This window comes from Mauremys reevesii, linkage group 4 (genome assembly GCF_016161935.1).
Source record: "Mauremys reevesii isolate NIE-2019 linkage group 4, ASM1616193v1, whole genome shotgun sequence".
Classification (NCBI taxonomy): domain Eukaryota; kingdom Metazoa; phylum Chordata; order Testudines; family Geoemydidae; genus Mauremys; species Mauremys reevesii.
In genome coordinates this window covers 146540376-146559240 of record NC_052626.1, presented here as the reverse complement: position 1 = coordinate 146559240, position 18865 = coordinate 146540376, and the positions used below count along the sequence as shown (strand labels likewise).

Here is an 18865-nt window from a genome sequence, read left to right as displayed (position 1 = left end):
TCATCCACGTAGTGTACTGAATGCCCTCTAGTGGTAGGTCTATTTACAGTACTAATACTGATATCGCGCTTATAAATATTAACTAATAAAAACTCAGGTCAGTAGTGTGTTATCACCCTATTTAAGAGTGGGGAAACTGAGAGCGAGGAAATTACTTGGCCCCTTATGGTCAGCAGCAGAGACAGAAATAGAACCCAGGTGTCCTGACTCCCAGTCCTCTCTACTCTAACTAGACCACACACTCCAGAGAAGAGACACCAGGAATACTGGCTCCCAATCCGCCTTTTAAGGCCTGTCTATATGGGGAAAATGACCAGAATCTATGTGGAATAAGTTCCCAGGTGGCCACTCTATTCTGGAATAATTAGTGAGCTTCTGAAGTGAACCACTTAGGGCTTGGCTACACTTGTGAGTTAGAGCAGATTAAAGCAGCCCCGGGCACCCTAGCTCACTACCCAGCCACACTGGCAAGGCACGTAGAGTGCTCTGACTCCGCAGCTAGAACGCTCCTGGTACTCCACCTCGGCGAGTGGAGTAACATTTGATGTGCCTTGGCTACAACGCCCGGGCGTCAGTGTGAACGGGGAGTTGCATTACTGCGCTCTGATCAGCCTCCAGAAACATCCCATAATCCCCTTAAATCAAGTGGCCACTCTTGTCATTGTTTTGGAATCACTGCAGGAATGCGGATATGCCCTTTCAAAGCTCTGTTTCTGACAGCCAGCTGCTTATCTGCTCCGAGACAAAGCAACCATGACTGTGGATTGCTGTGAGAGAGAGGGGCCGGGGGAAAGGGGGGTCTGCTGCTGTCTGAACTTACAAGACAGCATGCTGGAATGCTCTCAGCCCCCCAAAACCCCACTCTCTCGCCCCCCACATACACACTCGCTGTCACACTCCACTCCACCCCCACCATTTGAAAAGCACGTTGCAGTCACTTGCATGCTGGGATAGCTGCCCATAATGCACCGCTCCCAATGCCGCTGCAAGTGCCACAAATGTGGCCACGCCAGTGCACTGGCAGCTGTCAGTGTGGACAGACTGCAGCGCTTTCCCTACTGCGCTCTCCGAAGGCGGGTTTAATTCAAAGCGCTCTATATCTGCAAGTGTAGCCATGCCCTTATTCTAGAATCAAATCCCTCTTCTCTCAGAACAGAGAACCCACACAGGGAGCTACTGCAGTCAATTTGCCAATGCAGATAAGCCCTTAGACTCCTCCTCTCTTCTGCTGCAATGGAGGGACCCTTTTACAATGACTTGATGCAATGAGGTTAACACTGAGGTGGGAAGTTTAGACTTTAATTCCACCCCGAACCTTCCTGCAACTACTTATACATGTCAACCTCAGCACGCTATCAGTGCAGGGTTGGTATTTTACCAATACACACAAACACACAACTAGTGCATACAAACCGATATAACACACCCAAGAGACCGAGAACATTGCCTTTGGAACTGTTGAGAGTCTACAGTCTGTTAGTCGCTATAATGGAAGGGTTCTCAACTGTATAAAGTGATCTTTTATCTAGTGTGAGCTCTGACCCCACTAGGAGAGTCATGAACAGGTGTGTGACCACCGTGCCCTAGATGGGAGGGGAATCCCAGGGCCGTCTTGCTGTGGGAAGGGTTCCAACACACTGAATTAGTATCTCTCAGGCTGGGAGCACCTTGCCTCAGCTAGATTTGAACCACTAACCTGGAGGTTAGCTCTGGTGATGTCCTGGTAGCTTAAACCAAGGCTCACCATAACATCAGTTTTCAGCTACTCCCAACCTCCTTCCCCCGCACAAATTCCCAAATACTCAATCACAGCTGGGAATGGAACTCATTAGTGCTCACTCTTGGCCCCGCCTTGCACTAACCCACCAGACCACCCCCCCCAAGAACTCTAGGTAGAACCCAGGAGTCCTGACTGCCAGCCCACCTGCTCTACCCCTAGACCTCAACCCCCTCCCAGATCCAGGAAGAGAACCTAGGACTCCAGCCTCCACCTGCTGTAACCACTAAATTCCACTCTCTTTCCACAGCCAGGGATTGAACCCTGCAGTCCTCTCAGCCTCCCCCGCACTAGACCCCACTCCCAGAGCTGCAGGAAATCTGGACAAGGAATTCCCGTACTCCAAGACAGGAGGCCCAAGGAATTCCCGTACTCTAAGTTAGGAGGACATTGACCCCACCCAGGGTCAGGACGGCCACCGTCTCCTCCCCCTGGTGCAGCTGCTGGTGACGGGTGAACTGCTGCTTGTAGCGGAAGCTCTTCCCACAGGCACTGCAGCCGTAGGGCTTCTCCCCGGTGTGGATGCGCCGGTGTTTGACCAGTTTAGAGTTGACGTAGAAGCCGCGCCCGCAGTCGGGGCAGCGGAAAGGCTTCTCGCCGGTGTGGATACGCTGGTGCTCGATGAGGGTGGAGCTCTGGCTGAAGCGCTTGCCGCACTCCGTGCACTCATAGGGCCGCTCTCCGGTGTGGGTGCGGTGGTGGGACACCAGGTGGGTCTTCTTCTTGAAGCGCTTGCCGCACTCCCCGCAGGCAAAGGGCTTCTCACCAGTGTGGGTGCGCTCGTGCTTGATGAGGTTGGAGCTGAGGCTGAAGCGTTTGCCGCACTCCCTGCAGCCGTAGGGTTTCTCGCCCGTGTGGGTGCGCAGGTGCTTCACCAGGTTGGAAGTGCGGCTGAAGCTCTTGCCGCACTCGGGGCAATGGAAAGGGGTCTCCCCGGTGTGGGTGCGCTGGTGCTCGGTCAGGGCAGAGCTGCGGCTGAAGCTGCGCTGGCACTCAGGGCAGGTGAAAGGCTTCTCGCCCGTGTGGGTACGCTGGTGGCCCAGCAGGGTGGAGCTCTGGCTGAAGCGCTTGCCACACTGGCCGCAGACGAAGGGGCGCTCGCCCGTGTGGATCCGCATGTGCTCAATCAGCACCGAGCTCTGGCCAAAGCTCTTCTCGCACTCCGTGCACCGGTAGGGCTTGTCCGCTGGCCGCCGGGTGGCAGGGCGGGGAGGTTCCAGGATGCCCAGAAGGTTGATGAAGCCCGGCTCGGGGCAAGCGTGTTTAATCCGTCTCCTCCTTGGAGGGTTTCTCTGGTGGTTTCCCGGGACACAGACACTGGGGGACGTCCCATGTGGCTCTGCTTTACTTGCTGTCCCGACACCTGCCAGGAGAAGAAGGATTAATAGATTATCGGGATAGAAGGGACCACTGTGATTATGTCTTCTGACGGCCAGCAAAGCGCTTGGATTATCAGTCTTTGGGGCAGGTACTCTGTTTGCAGGTACTTGATGGCCGCTAAGCACTACTGTAATACACCTAATACATAATGCACTGCACCTAGCACAGGGGGACCCCGATCCACGACTGGGCTCATAGGGGCTATCGTAATACACCTAATAAATCATCACCATGGGGATCCCTCGATTTGAGGATGATCTACGTAACCTGCTCAATGGCAGGGGAAAGGAATTCCTACCCTGCACCAGGGAGAAAAGGGATGGCAAAAGATGTAAAATACCCTAATCAACAGGGACCGAATCCTTGATAGACCTTTCCCCCGAGGGGAGAGGAGAGGCTGGTTCTGCCCCATCCCATCTGAGCCCTTGGGGAGGCAGGGAATGGGGTGTCCTCAGCCAGGCAGGAGCCTGCCATAAGGCCCTGAGCCAGACAAAGGGGGGATCGTGGAAGCCTTGCTGGGGTCCCAGCTCTTCCCTTCTCTCCCGGACCCTGAGAGCCGGTGTCACTGATGCATCACCTGGGAGCTCGCTTTCCTCCGAGCCCCGCCCAGCCGGGCCCCGCGGCTCGGCCCCGCGCTCCATGCGGGCGATCGGGGCAGGCGCTGGGAATCCCGCTCAGCGGGCGGGACCAGGCTGCAGCCGGGGCTCCCGGCAGAGACCGGGCCATGGGCTCAGCCCAGCATTCCAGGGGGAACCCAGTGATGATGTCATCGCCCCGGGTCACGTGATGAAGGGGAAGGTGGAGGGAGCGGCTGTTGCTAGGAGACCAAGGGAGACAGACAGGCCTAGAGGGCCTCCCTGTTTTGGTTCCTGCAGGATACACTGTGATTAACAGAGATGAGCTGTGGCCCCATTGTCATCTGCTATCCCAGCATGCACCATTCTCTCTTTACACCCCCCCCCCCCCGCTGTGTTCCCTCCTCCCTGTTACCATGATCTGCCCCTTATCACCACCTCCCAAGCTGGCAGGGGAACTCATGTATCCTAGCCCCCCCCCCCTTCTTTAGTTGTGAGACCCCACTCCCCTCCCAGAGCTGGGGCGAGAACCCAGGCTGGAGTCCTGGCTCCCAGCCTCCGCTCTAACCCACCAGAGTCCGCTTCCCTCTCAGAGCTGGGATAGAACCCAGGAGTCCTGGCTCCCAGCCCCCCACTCCAACCCACCAGACTCCACTTCCATCCCAGAGCTGGGATAGAACCCAGGAGTCCTGGCTCCCAGCCCCCCACTCCCCTCCCAGAGCCAGGGAGAGAATCCAGGAGTCCTGGCTCCCAGCCCCCCACTCATACCCACCAAACTCCGCTTCCATCCCAGAGCTGGGATAGAACCCAGGAGTCCTGGCTCCCAGCCCCCCCTGCTCTAACCCACCAGACCCCACTCCCCTCCCAGAGCTGGGGATAGAACCCAGGAGTCCTGGCTCCCAGCCCCCCGCTCTAACCCACCAGAGTCCGCTTCCATCCCAGAGCTGGGGATAGAACCCAGGAGTCCTGGGGCTAACCCACCAGAGTCCGCTTTCCTCCCAGAGCTGAGAACAGAACCCAGGACTCCAGACTCCCAGGCCCACCCCAGCTCTAATCACTAGGCCCCACTCTCCCAGGGTGCACCACTTTCACAGCGCACTGCAAAACAAAGCTGACATTTCAGGGACTTTCACATTTATTTTCGGTGACAGTCTACTGATGTTTTACGAGAAAGAAAGAAAACAGCAGCAGTTAAGCAGGAATATGGTCAGTACAAAACAACCAGAGACACAAGAGCAGAGAACCTGAGTTATGTCTGCCAACACAAAACGACACAGTAACATTTAATTTAATGAATCGATTCAAGAGCACCTCTGATATAGAAGTCCTACAGTGGCCGATGCACAGAGAGATTAGCCCTAGTAGTATTGACAGTTTAAGCTAAATCTCCTGTGTTGTTATCATAAGTATCTCAAGTGGTTTTGGAGTTAGATTGATTTTAGATCATATAGTGGATGTTTCATGTATGTAGTGTTGTCAGCACTTGAGATTTTATCGCAAGTCACACAATACTTGTTTTTCCTAGCATCTCAACTCCTGAACTCATCTGACTATGTAAAAAAATCTCAGGTTTCTTTCCAAAAAATAAGTTTCTAGCCCTTGTGGTTACAGAGAAAAGTGTGAAAAGGCGGCCTCTAAAGGCGCAAAGAAAAAGAACCACAAATTTCTCATGTTTTAAAAAAGTCATGATTTTTTAACCCTATCTTTTGGGGGTGGGGGGAGGGAGGACACTGATTCATGGACTTTGAACACTTAGGGTTGGCAGTACTGCATGTGCAATCTGGCTAGCCAACAAGAAGTCAGCATAGTTTACATTAAAATTCACAAAAAGAAAATCTGTTACATTTAAATTTACAAAACAGAACTGGACAGAATGACCCAGACTGATGTGGTCAGGTAAGAGCCCCCTATTTATCAAATTAAACAATATGATCCTTTATTACATAATCACTCAACACTGGGTCATTTCCCATGGCATTTTGCTAAATGATACTATGTGCTAAATCATTACCACAATGGATATGCAATGTTTCCCCGCTTTAATATCAGGTTGCCATTTGTGTCACTGCCTATGGACCCTAAGTAACGTAGCAATTTGTCCATCTAGTGTTTGGAATGTCCTCTAATGATAGGTCTATTTACAGTACTCTTTAGTTTAGGAAATGCGTGTTGGACTGTACTACCCAGAATATTTAGTGAGGAACTGGATGTTCCTGTGTTTTGAGAAGAAAATATAAAGAACTGTGCATTGCATGGATCAAATCGCAAGGTCTCCGCATCTGATTCTGTGTAAATCAGGAATCACTCAGTTGAGATAAGTCCTCTGAAGTCACACTGCAAGTCAGTAACAGAACTGGAACTAGAACATAGGAATCTTGATCCTGCTACCCCCTAACTCTAACCACTAGACTCTATTCCCTTCCCAGAGATAGAAATAGAATCCAGGGATCCTGATTTCCAATTCTCCCTCCCTCCCCTCACACTGTAACCACTAGATCCTACTCCTCTCATCGAGCTGAGATCAGAACCCAGGAATCGTGGTATCGAGTCCTCTGCTCAGACCACCACTCTTTTCCATCATATTAACGGAAGGACCCTATTCTAGTGTCTATTTATAATGAGTAGAGTTAATACTCAGGATCAAAAGCTTTGCTTTGAATTTCAACCTGGCTTTTGTGTGAGAATTAAAATCTCAGCTGTAACATCTCAAAGTAGGGCTGTAAAAACACATAAGAACTAGTCTATATGGCAATGTAACACCACAATCAAGCGTCTAAGAATGTTGTCTTTATAACCATTAAGAGTCTAATATAGTAATCCCTCTTAATACAGGGGTTTGCAACCATATACAGTAAAGCCTACACTAAGAGTCACATCCTATCTACCCACCTACCTACCTACCTATCTTTGCGATCATCACTCCAGAATCACAGGGCTAACTCCTGTCAGAAGCAGCCTCTTTGAATTATCCCTAGTTTACATTTTGCTTTATTAAAAATAATATTGAGTTTCTATTTGGGTGTGAATTTAATCCCAGGGAACGGTGTCCTGGGAGACTGGATTCTCTAGGCACGTTCATAGGAGCTCCAATACACGCACCCTGTGCCCCGCCCGCTGTGCCTCACCCTGCCCTGGAGACTGGATCCTCTGTGTACTCTCAGAACGGATTCAACCCTGCCTTGAAGGACTGTCTTGGGGGCAGAGAACGAGAAGGGAGCTCAGTCCCTGTGGTACATTCAGTCCTCAGCCTCTCTGCTAGGGCTAAGGATTAGTGCTGGTGATTAAGGGATGTGGATGCTCCCTGCTGGGAAGCAGACTGAAGCTCAACAAACTTGTTTCATACAAGGGGTCACCGGAATGCTAACTGCAATTGTCCTAGGCTGATGTGCATTAGTGACCTACAGGCTGAAGGTCTAGGAAGCAACTGAGATTCTGCAGTCGCTGAAGAGAGCGATTAGGTGACCTCAACATTCAGGCACTCCCTACTACAACTCTTCCCCCCATTCAAATAGAGATTAATTCCCAAGCTTTACAGTAAAAAAAAAAAAAAAAAAAGGAAAAGAGAGACATCTGTCCAGGTCAAATCCATCTCCCCATAGTTCACAGGCTCCCTTGGCTCTCACACAGCATCAGCATCCTCTGCCCAGTCATGTACCACGTTCTTAGCCTTGGTGGGGGACAGAACCAGTACAGTGTGCAGGCAAAAACCTTTCTACTTGCTCCATCTTGGCAGCTGCCTGTGGGTTTGTCCAAAAAAATAGAATCTCAGAACCACAGGGTTGGAAGGGACCACAAGGGTCATCTAGTCCAGCCATCTGAGACAGGAAGATGGTTTATTTCCCCCCAATGGCTGATGGCTAGAAGACAAGAGGACACTTGTCTTAACAAATCACTCCATCCATTTCCCAGGAGAAGCGAATCTCCTGGCCTCTCCTGAGCTCCTGGGGATCCCAGTCCAAGCTGGAATCTGAAACGCTCCTTTTGCCCTCTGGCACCTCTGCCTTGCTCCCCGCAGCTTTGTGAGCTGTGGCCACATCCTGCTCCAGCCCCACGTTTGGATGAAACAAGGCGAAATGGAGGGCACCAGACCGAAGCACTTGGTATATCCCCCCGAATGAGTAGCACAGGGACACACAATGCCTTTGTGCCTCATATTACGATACCGCCTCCGTAAGGGGCAAAGGTGAATTCGGCCCCTTTTCAGGCTTTAGCCTTACTGCCAACAATGGAGCTACTTAGTGCCAATGTAATGGTGATTTTGTGGCAGACACACCCATCCTGCTAAGAACAAGACTGAGACCCAATCAACTCGTTCCATGTAAGGGACTCCTACACCATCAAATGGTGATGGCTTCAGGCCATGCTACCTATTCAAGGTCCCCACCTCTTGCAATAACTAGAATGTCCATTTCATGGGGGGGGGGCTTCCACCCAATCTCTGATCTTCCAGACATTTGCTCCTTTTGTGGTGGCATTAGGCCTTAGATGCCTGTCCAGATCCTGTAAGAACTGAGGCTGCCAGCTGAAGGACTTGCTGTCCACAGTCTAAGGGTTTGTCTACAAGAACATTTCGTTTGTGGCAAGCTGGGTTGTGAATCGACTCCACAATAGTCTGCTGCAGACTAAATGTTGGCAGAAAGTCTTCTTTGAAATTGGACTAGATCAAAGTGCATTAATGAACTGTTAATACGTGTCAGTAAGGTCCACAGGGACAGCTAGTCTGTGGCAGGCTAGCACAGAGTAGACTGACACCCCGCTGCCGCAAACTAATTGTAGTCAAGACCTAAGAAACAACAGCCTTCCAATGGACTTAGCCTGCTTTGCGGGATTTCCTCCGCTGTATTGACAGGGAATGGCAATAGAAAGTGACATTGTTAACCTGTGGAATTCCCTGCAGCAGGATATTATGGAGGCAAGTATCTCACTAAACCATTCAAAAAAAAAAAAAGATTTGATGTTTGTAGGAATAAGAATAGCACCTGCAGTGACACTGGACAGGATGAACACTGAAATGTCAAGGACATTTGACCCTCATGATCCATCATGGAAGCCAAGAGCCAATTGCAGTCCGGAAGGAACTGCTTTCTCCCTCAATGGTACACAGCCCAGTGAAGTGCATTCAACATTTCCTTTGCAGCATCTAGCATTGGCCATCTTGGAGGTAGAATACTGGACCAGATGGACCATTAGTCTGAACTGGTGCTGCAGGGACGGGCGTGGGAGATATTGGGCTAGATGGGCCCATTAGTCTGATCCAACATGGCAAGAAGTAGGGGGGATATTGGGCTAGACACTACCACTGGGCTGACCTGGGGCAGCAGGGAGCTGAATGGGAAACTTTCAGATATTCTGATCCACCGGGAAAGGGGGATGAGACTGACTAGACAATTGATCTGATATGGAGAAGCAGGGAACGAGGCGTATCAGGTTAGATGGGCCCATGAGTCTGATGTGGAATAGCAAGGAGTGGGGACACACGGTTAAATGTAGGGAAGCATACGACGTTGGTCTGCACTGGAGTGGCAGGGAGTGTTGGGAGAAGAATGTGGAGCTAGACGAGCCCATCAGGAATTCCCATATTCTTAAAACAGGAATCAGAGAAATTCCAGCTGCAAGAGAATCGGCGCTGGGCCAAACAGCTTACAGAAACACACGTCAATTCCAGCTCTGCACTCGGCCCAACAGAGCTCAACCACACGCTGCCTCTAGTCCCTGATCCCCCTCATCCCCGGGGTGGGAGCTTGCCTGCTTTAAACAGTCTCCGTGATCTGTATGAGCGGGGCTGCCGCAGCCCATGGTCCCAGGGTCAGGACGGCCACTGGCTCCTCCCCGTCCCCCTGGTGGAGCTTCTGGTGGCGGGTGAACTGGGGCTTGTAGCGGAAGCTCTTCCCACAGGCGCTGCAGCCGTAGGGCTTCTCCCCAGTGTGGATGCGCTGGTGCTTGATGAGGTTGGAGCTGACGCAGAAGCACTTCCCGCAGTCGGGGCAGCGGAAAGGCTTCTCGCCGGTGTGGATGCGCTGGTGCTCGATGAGGGTGGAGCTCTGGCTGAAGCGCTTGCCGCACTCCGTGCACTCGTAGGGCCGCTCCCCGGTGTGGGTGCGGTGGTGGGACACCAGGTGGGTCTTCTTCTTGAAGCGCTTGCCGCACTCCCCGCAGGCAAAGGGCTTCTCCCCGGTGTGGGTGCGCTCGTGCTTGATGAGGTTGGAGCTGAGGCTGAAGCGCTTGCCGCACTCCCTGCAGCCGTAGGGTTTCTCGCCCGTGTGGGTGCGCAGGTGCTTCACCAGGTTGGAGGTGCGGCTGAAGCTCTTGCCGCACTCGGGGCAGTGGAAAGGGGTCTCCCCGGTGTGCGTGCGCTGGTGCTCGGTCAGGGTGGAGCTGCGGCTGAAGCTGCGCTGGCACTCGGGGCAGGTGTAGGGCTTCTCGCCCGTGTGCGTGCGCTGGTGCTCGATGAGGGTGGAGCTGCGGCTGAAGCTCTTCTCGCACTCACTGCAGGTGAAGGGGCGCTCGCCCGTGTGGATCCGCTGGTGCTCGATGAGATTTGAGCTCTGGCTGAAGCTCTTCTCACACTCTGTGCACCGGTAGGGCTTATCTGCCGGGCGCCGGGGCTCCAGGATGCCCAGCAGGTTGATGAATCCCCTCTCACGGTGGGCAGACCGACGACGCCTCATCTTCGGAGGGTTCACACGCAGCCTCCCTGGTCCACCCTGGCTCTGGCAGGCTGGAACAAGCCCCGAGACCGTCCCACACGGCTCCACTTCCTGCTGAGGATTCACCTCATCCTCACTTGCTGCCCTGTCACCTGCCGAGAGAAGAAGAGAATTAAACCACAGTAGGCAAGTGTGGAAACCAGGACTCAAATCCATCCCTGCAGACTCTAGATTCTGCTCCAATGTCACTCAAGGAAAGGATGGGACAGGCTCCTACCAGGGATCAATCTAGATGGGTGCTGAAAGCCATCACTTTAAATTGTCACAGGCCTTGGCCTGCTGTGAATTCCATTCCTACTTCCACTTGCCAACAGCCACTTCTAAGAATCATTGTGGAAAACCAAAGTGAACCTGCTACAGCATCCAGGGTATCATCTATTTAACGAATCCTTTAAAGTGGTTTTCTATAGTGCACACAGAATCTGGTGCTGCGGTCTTTATTTCTTAACCAGCATTATTGGTGAGGCCCAAGAACTGGCTGAAGGCTCAGTTATATCTTCCTGATACATTTCTTCAGTGGCTTGTAAAACCTCTTCCCTTTTTCCTTCTGGTAAATGGTTAGGTGGCTGTTAAATGTCAACCTTGTGGTGGACCAGGGCAGTACAATCTATATCTTTGTGGAATCAGAACAATTAGATTCCTAACCAGAAAGTCTCTTAGGCCGTTCAGCTGCTAGTCATTAAAATGTACAGCACTGCGTTGGAACAAGTTCAACAGAAACTCTGGGCAGGTCTACACCAGAGCCGGGATCAACACTCTGAGATCGACCCACCGGGCTGTCGATTTAGCAGGTCTAGTAAAGACCTGCCAAATCGACTGCAGATCGCTCTCCAGTCGATCCCTGTACTCTACCCCCCAACGAAAAGAGTAAGTAAGTCGATGGGAGATTTTCTCCCGTCGATCCCCTACAGTAACTCAACTTAAGGTATGTAGCTGGAGTTGTGTAGTGTAGGTCGACTTACCACCGTAGTATAGAGATAGCCTCTAGGAGCTCACCTTCATCCCTTTTGCCTCTCTAGTTTTTTTCTCTATACCAGCATTTACTCGATCTATAGGTTCTCATTTTGCCACTGGGGGTCCCTTTTTGTACTATTTGCTGTTGTCTGAAACATTCAGCAAATGAACAGAGATCCATTCCTGCTTCAGTTCCACAAGAACTATGGCAGCTAGAATTCCCCTGGGTGTTAAAGCAGGTCTCACTACTCCCTATCTTCCCCCTTCTGGAAAGCTACCACCGCATGTAGCTGTTATTATGGTTTTTACCCCCTGAAGGTAGGACAATTTGCTCACAGCAAACCAGTTGCTTACAAACTATTTGTTTCACCTAGGCCACATCTTTCAAGGGAGTTTCTGCAGAATGAATTTGTAAGACAGCTTTCCTGGTATTTGTTATAGTAGTTAGCCATAATGAAATCCAAATCAACTGTCAGATCCTCCACTCTATTGGCTATCAACTTCTTGCTCAAATTCCCGAGGTCCAGTTTTCAAACCCAATTTTCCCTACTTTTGGACTGGTGCACGTTCCCCAGTCACTGTCTCCATTTGGGACCATGTAGCTGGTTCAGTTTTAGATCCTCTAGTCCATAACATGGTTAACACATCTGGTATAATAACTGTTATCTCTGAGCCAATGTCCATTATTCTTATGCATTTCACAGATCTTGTTACATATTCATATGAATATGTAACAGGATCATATTACACGTTCATACTCCCATTATTGTTGTGTAACTGCCCAGATCTTAGCAAATACTGTGGAGCTGATCCTTGTAGTTCCAAGCTTTGCCCCTTCATCTTGGTGCTTCTCATTTCCCAGTTTGGATGATGGACTTTCACTAAGTGTTTGTGACGTTCAGTTCCGGCTTGCCTTAAATGTATAACAATTCTTTTAGTGGATAATTTTTTTCACAAGTACCAGTATTTAAATGAACTGCTACCCTTCATTTTTGCATTATTATCAATTTCCTTTGGTTTATAAACTAAATTGAACATTAAAAAGGGGATAGAGAATAAGACTGAGAATATATTATTGCCCTTATATAAATCCATGGTACGCCCACATCTCGAATACTGTGTACAGATGTGGTCTCCTCACCTTAAAAAAGATATTCTAGCACTAGAAAAGGTTCAGAAAAGGGCAACTAAAATGATTAGGGGTTTAGAGAGGGTCCCATAAGAGGAAAGATTAAAGAGGCTAGAACTCTTCAGCTTGGAAAAGAGAAGACTAAGGGGGGACATGATAGAGGTATATAAAATCATGAGTGATGTTGAGAAAGTGGATAAGGAAAAGTTATTTACTTATTCCCATAATACAAGAACTAGGGGTCACCAAATGAAATTAATAGGCAGCAGGTTTAAAACAAATAAAAGGAAGTTCTTCTTCACACAGCGCACAGTCAACTTGTGGAACTCCTTACCTGAGGAGGTTGTGAAGGCTAGGACTATAACAATGTTTAAAAGGGGACTGGATAAATTCATGGTGGCTAAGTCCATAAATGGCTATTAGCCAGAATGGGTAAGAATGGTGTCCCTAGCCTCTGTTCGTCAGAGGATGGAGATGGATGGCAGGAGGGAGATCACTTGATCATTGCCTGTTAGGTTCACTCCCTCTGGGGCACCTGGCATTGGCCACTGTCGGTAGACAGATACTGGGCTAGATGGACCTTTGGTCTGACCCGGTACGGCCTTTCTTATGTTCTTATGTAACAACTTTTCCAATCACTCAAAAATGTCATGAACCAGATTAGACTCCTCTGTTCCAGCAGGCACATTAGACACAGAGCTGTACTTACAAAGCTCATGGGAAACATCTTCCTCTCTAGCGGCTGCTTCCTGGTCTGCTGCAAGGAAAGATTCAAGTTCTGTGGCAAATTCCACAGCCTCTCTGAGCATCCTTGGCCTCCTTTTGCTGATCTTGATCTGCAAGTCCAAGTCCAGCTGAGCATCTATACATCAGTCCATTGCTAATGTATCCTGGAAGGCTTCACTGGTATCTGGGTAAGCCAGGAACACAAATCTCTGCAAGTCCTCTGCTGGTTCAGGTGGAGTTTCTTCTTCCCCTCTTCTTCTAGCCCTTAGCTATGCCCTGGCCAGCTCAGATCGATGGCTAGCCCCAAACCGGAAAACAAGGGCTTGTACCAAAACTGGATAACTCAGTCTCTTTTCTCGGGTACGTTCTGCCACACCATCAGAGTTGGACCACTCAAGTCAGCTGCTAGAGACCCCCCTCTCAGTTCATCTCCCCAGACAGTCATTGGAGCTAGGATGTTAAACTGAGCCAAATAACCCTCCCAGGGAGCTTTCCCTCAAAGATAATGGGCTTTTGTATTACTTGACTGGGACAGAGAGTCCAAACTCTCCCCTCTGAGGGTTACCAATGTCTGGTCTTACCCAAGTTTTCTGGCTGGCCTGATTGCTTATCCAGGCAACTGACTTCCACTGTGGTCTGTGATCCTTTAAATTCCTTCTCTAGATCTTTAGCTCCTCAAGTCCTTGCTGTAGCTCATCTCTGTTAGCATGTTCCAAGCCGGCCATAACTTCCTTGTTCTCCTCTATTTCCTGGAAAACCTTTTGGTCTATGATAGTCAGTTTGCTGGTCACCTCACTGATCTGTCTTGCCAGTCTGGAGTGGATGTTTTGTAGCTGGGCTTTGAAATCTGCCTGAATACGTTGTAACTGCTTTCCCAACAAAGATACTATCTCCAAATGCAGGTCATTTCTCAGTCCTTTCTGGGAAACCTCTAGATGTTGCTTTAATTCCTTTTGAGAAGTCTCCAGCTCTTGTTTTAGGTCTTGTTTTAATTCCTTGTAGCCATCTTTGATTTCTGCAAGCACGTCCATTATCTGTTCCAGCTTGGTTTAACAGGAATACAACTCTCAGTTTCTCTCCTGGAAAATCCATCCCACCTTCACCCCAGTGTGGCCCCTTTGGCCTGACCAGATAGACAATATTCAAGGTTTCGCCAGGTTTCAGAGTAGCAGCTGTTTTAGTCTGTATCCGCAAAAAGAACAGGAGTACTTGTGGTACCTTAGAGACTAACACATTTATTTGAGCATAAGCTTTCGTGGGCTAAAACCCACTTCATCGGATGCATGTTTTGCCAGGTTGTTTCCATTAGGAGAAGAAATTAATCATATGAGTCAAGTATATTCTTTGGTTCAATCCACTTTGTTTACAAAGAATACACACAAAGTCTTGTTTCCCTGAACACAGTAGAAAAAAACAACAGTAGGCACTTCCCTGGCTCACTACTTCCAAGTCTGCTCCTCTAGTCCATTCAGTGTCATGCATATAACTTCTTCTGTCCCTGTCAGCTGGCTTTCCACCTCTCTCTCACAGACAGAGCTAGCCAAACAAACCCCTGGCCACTGCGTTTGCCACCAATCCCAGGGAAACCGCTCAGACCACATGGCTCAGCCCTGCCCAGGCTTTTCCATGTGGTCCAGTGCATGCAAAATTCATTATTTATTTTCTTCATTTAATTAATTTTAAATGGACTTTTAAAAATAATTAATTAGCTATGAAAAGAAATAATCTAATCCCCCTGAGTTGTTTGTTTAATTCCACTTTTTTTTCAGTGTGAGAAGTAAGACTGCGGGCTATGGTAGGTGGGTAAAGGCAGCTGTAGCTTTTGGGGAGTCAGGTACAGTGGAATAAGAAGACTAGCTGGATGTTTCCATTAAAATGATCAACAGTAAAATAGTGAACAGTCTGAATATTTAAACTGCCATTGTTAGGTTTCAGAGTCAATACCCCTTTGCAATGAATGGGGCAACTCACAAACACGCAGTTGTTTCACGTTGTTGGCAGGGTCAGGTAGACATCACTGCATCAATATAATGGGTTTTGCTTTTAAGAATTTCTTTGCAAGCACATGAATGAAACAAAAATTGAAATTTGAAGCATGATTTTGTGTCAAGTGTGGATGCCATGGCAAAGTAATATACAGGGGCCTATGCTGTGAGTGCCAGGAGGCTAGGACACCTGCTTGGATGATACTGAATGAGATGAGATGAGAAAAAAACAGAATCGGGGAGGCACCCAATGGCTTTGCTGGGATCCCAGATTTCCTCTTCACTCCTGGACAATCTCTGAGCCAGTGTCACTAATTCCTCACCTGTGGGTGTGTCTCTCTGGATCTCCCTTTCCTCGGAGCCCTGGAGATCCAGGATGCACGGCTCTTCCTCCTGCTCCATCCAGGAGATCACAGGAAGTTCAAGGATTGGAAATACTGCTTGTGGGGAAGAAAATAGGTGAAATCAACGTCCATCAAAAGCTGTACAAGAAAGGAAACAAGCTCCACCAGAATAAGGACTTTAATACTGGTATCATTTCATTTACCCTAGAGGATATACGGCTATAATTATTTCAGTAAAATAATCCACCCACCCCCCCACCAACCACAATAGTTACATCAGTACAAAATCTGTATGCAGGGTAGGCTTTAGACAGTAAGTTCTTTTACTATATGCGTGGACAGCGTCCTGTACCGTGGTGCCACATTCTCAGTTGAGGCTTTTAGGTGTTACTGTAATGCAAATAATGGTGATGATTATAATAATTAGAGCCAGCTGGATAATATTCACTAAAAAAAATAGCTGGTTAATTTATCCCCCAACAATTAGTGGGAAAAAATAATTGCCCAATCTTTGTTTTTCATTGTGTGACTAGCTTTCGAATATCCACCCAATTTTCCTGTTCGCCATCAAAGAAATTGTCAAATTCATTTCAATTTAATGTACCAGATTTACCTTCCTTTACTGATTCAGAGTCAAATGAACTGCATTTTCCAAGTCAGAGGCGTTGGGATAGGATATATAGATAGCCCGCATAATAAGATCTAGGGATGGAGAGAGGTAGAAGAGAAAGAAAGAAAGAGATGTATATGGGGATAGAGAAGGGTGTATGAGAGAAGGGGTTTGTGGGGCACCGAGAATGAGATGCATGGAGCTATATAGAGAGAGGGGTGTACAGGGTGACCAGGTGTCCCAATTTTATAGGGACAGTCCCAATATTTGGGGCTTTTTCTTACATGGGAACCTATTACCCCCACACTCTCTCCTGATTTTTCATACTTGCTGTCCGGTCACCCTAGGGGTATATGAAGATGAGGGGCTGTACGCAGAGAGAAAGGGGTGTGTACGGGGTGGGAGAGAGAGAGACAGGGGCTGAGGGGTGTGTAGGGGGATGGAGAGATGAAGGGGTCTGTATGGTGCTAGTCAGAAGCACTAGGATCTAGGGACAGAGGAAAGGATGGACGGACAGACAGACACAAAGATTTCTCCAGCATCACAGACAGTCTGGCATAAATCCTGCCCCATGCACCCCCCACCCCAGCCTCAGCCGCAACCCACCCTGCCCCCCCGGGGAGACAGCCCCTCGCCCACCCCCTTCCCGCAGAGCCCCCGGGCGACTGGAAAGCCTCGCGCCGCCGCTGCAAGGAGCGCGGGGCTCGGGGGCGGCCCGGCCCGGCCGGCGGGGAGCTGGGGAGAGGCGCACGCGCGCGCGCCCCGAGCCCTTTCCCCGGGACAGCGATGCGCTCACCCGCGCGCCCACCGCCGCCGCCGCCGCTCAGCCCAGCCTCGGAGACAGGAATCGGCTCCGCTGGTGCCCCACTCAGCGCCTCCCCGGGAAACTTTCCCGGCCCGATGGTTCCTGGCTGTCAGCAACCCGTGCACGCCCAGCTGCCCCCAGCCGCGCGGCTCCCTGCGGTTTGGGGTTTCTCGGTGCGGGTGCCGGAGAGGAGGGAAGCGGTGTGCGCCGCTGACACAACCGGCCTCGCCCTGAGGGTCAAGGGGAGGGAGCTGGGGTGACTGAAGATACTGATCTGTCCGTGTGAACTTATCCCAGCTGCAGAGACAGGAAGAGATCTGGCTATGGCCATGCCTGCAGTACAGTATCAGCATGGCCAGAGCTAGATCTCTCTCTTCCTGTCTCTGCAGCTGGGAGAAATTCTAGGGTGACCAGATGTCCCGATTTTATAGGGACAGTCCCAATATTTGGCACTTTGTCTTATCTAGGTGGCCATTACCCCCCAGCCCCGTCCCGATTTTTCACCCTTGCTGGCTGGTCACCCTACCTATGCTGCAAAATTAAGTCAGTTTAATTTAAGGCTGCGTCTACGCTGCTGGAAGATCTGTAAGACATATCTGGCTTCAAGACTAAGCTTGGTAAATTTATGGAGGGGATGGTATGATTAGGGTGACCAGATGTCCCGATTTTATAGGGACAGTCCTGATTTTGGGGTCTTTTTCTTATATAGGCTCCTATTACCCTGTCCTGATTTTTCACATTTGTTGTCTGGTCACCCTAGGTATGATGGGATAGCCTAATTTTGGCAATTAATTGAGCTTTCACTATTAGTGGTAAATATGCCCAATGGCCGGTGATGGGATGTTAGATGGGGTGGGATCTGAGTTACTACAGATAATTCTTTCCTGGGTGCTGGCTGGTGAGTCTTGCCCACATGCTCAGGGTTTAGCTGATCACCATATTTGGGGTCGGGAAGGAATTTTCCTCCAGGGCAGATTGGCAGGGGCCCCGGGGCTTTTTCACCTTCCTCTGCAGCGTGGGGCATGGGTCACTTGCTGGAGGACTCTGCACCTTGAAATCTTTAAACCACGATTTGAGGACTTCAATAGCTCAGACATAGGTTAGGGGTTTGTTACAGGAGTGGGTGGGTGAGATTCTGTGGCCTGCGTTGTGCAGGTCAGACTAGACGATCATAATGGTCCCTTCTGACCTTAAAGTCTATGAGTCTATGATTCTATCTGCCGTGCAGCCGCTCTATGCCGGCAGGAGAGAGCACACCTGTCCACATAATTAAACCATCTCCCACAATCAGCATTAGCTATGTCTGCCGGAGAAGCTCTCCTGCTGGCATTCTACTGTGCTCACTACCTCTTATGCTGACGCAACGTGTCGCTCATGGGTGTGGTTTTTTTCACACTCCTGAGCAACGTAAGTTTTGCTGACATAAGTGGTAGTGTAGACATGAACAGAAGAATATTCACTAGGAGGGTGGTGAAGCACTGGAATGGTTTACCTAGGGAGGTGCTGGAATCTCCATCCTTAGAGGTTTTTAAGGTCAGGCTTGACAAAGCCTTGGCTGGGATGATTTAGTGGGTGTTGGTCCTGCTTTGAGCAGGGGGTTGGACTAGATGACGTCCTGAGGTCTCTTCCAACCCTAATATTCTATGATTCTATGATAAGAACATAAGAATGGTCCTACTGGGTCAGACCAAAGGTCCATCTAGCCCAGTATCCTGTCTTCCAACTGTGGCCAGTGTCAGGTGCCCCAGAGGCAAAGAACAGAACAGGTAATCATCAAGTGATCCATCCCCTGTTGCTCATTCCCAGCTTCTGGCAAACAGAGGCTAGGGACACCATCCCTGCCCATCCTGGCTAATAGCCATTGATGGACCTG

The 18865-nt window shown here is 49.8% G+C and overlaps 1 protein-coding gene across 1 annotated transcript; it reads right to left on the bottom strand.

Annotated features, from left to right (window-relative positions):
* Positions 1-1276: 1276 nt before the first annotated feature.
* Positions 1277-17201, bottom strand: LOC120403222 (zinc finger protein 883-like). Its single transcript, XM_039534081.1, has 4 exons — positions 16984-17201; positions 15557-15670; positions 9737-10531; positions 1277-2963 (listed from the first exon to the last, which is right to left on the bottom strand). The coding sequence occupies exons 2-4, from the start codon at positions 15633-15635 to the stop codon at positions 2152-2154; spliced, it is 1686 nt and encodes a 561-aa protein (XP_039390015.1). The 5' UTR covers positions 15636-15670; positions 16984-17201; the 3' UTR covers positions 1277-2151.
* Between the last annotated feature and the right edge of the window lie 1664 nt (positions 17202-18865).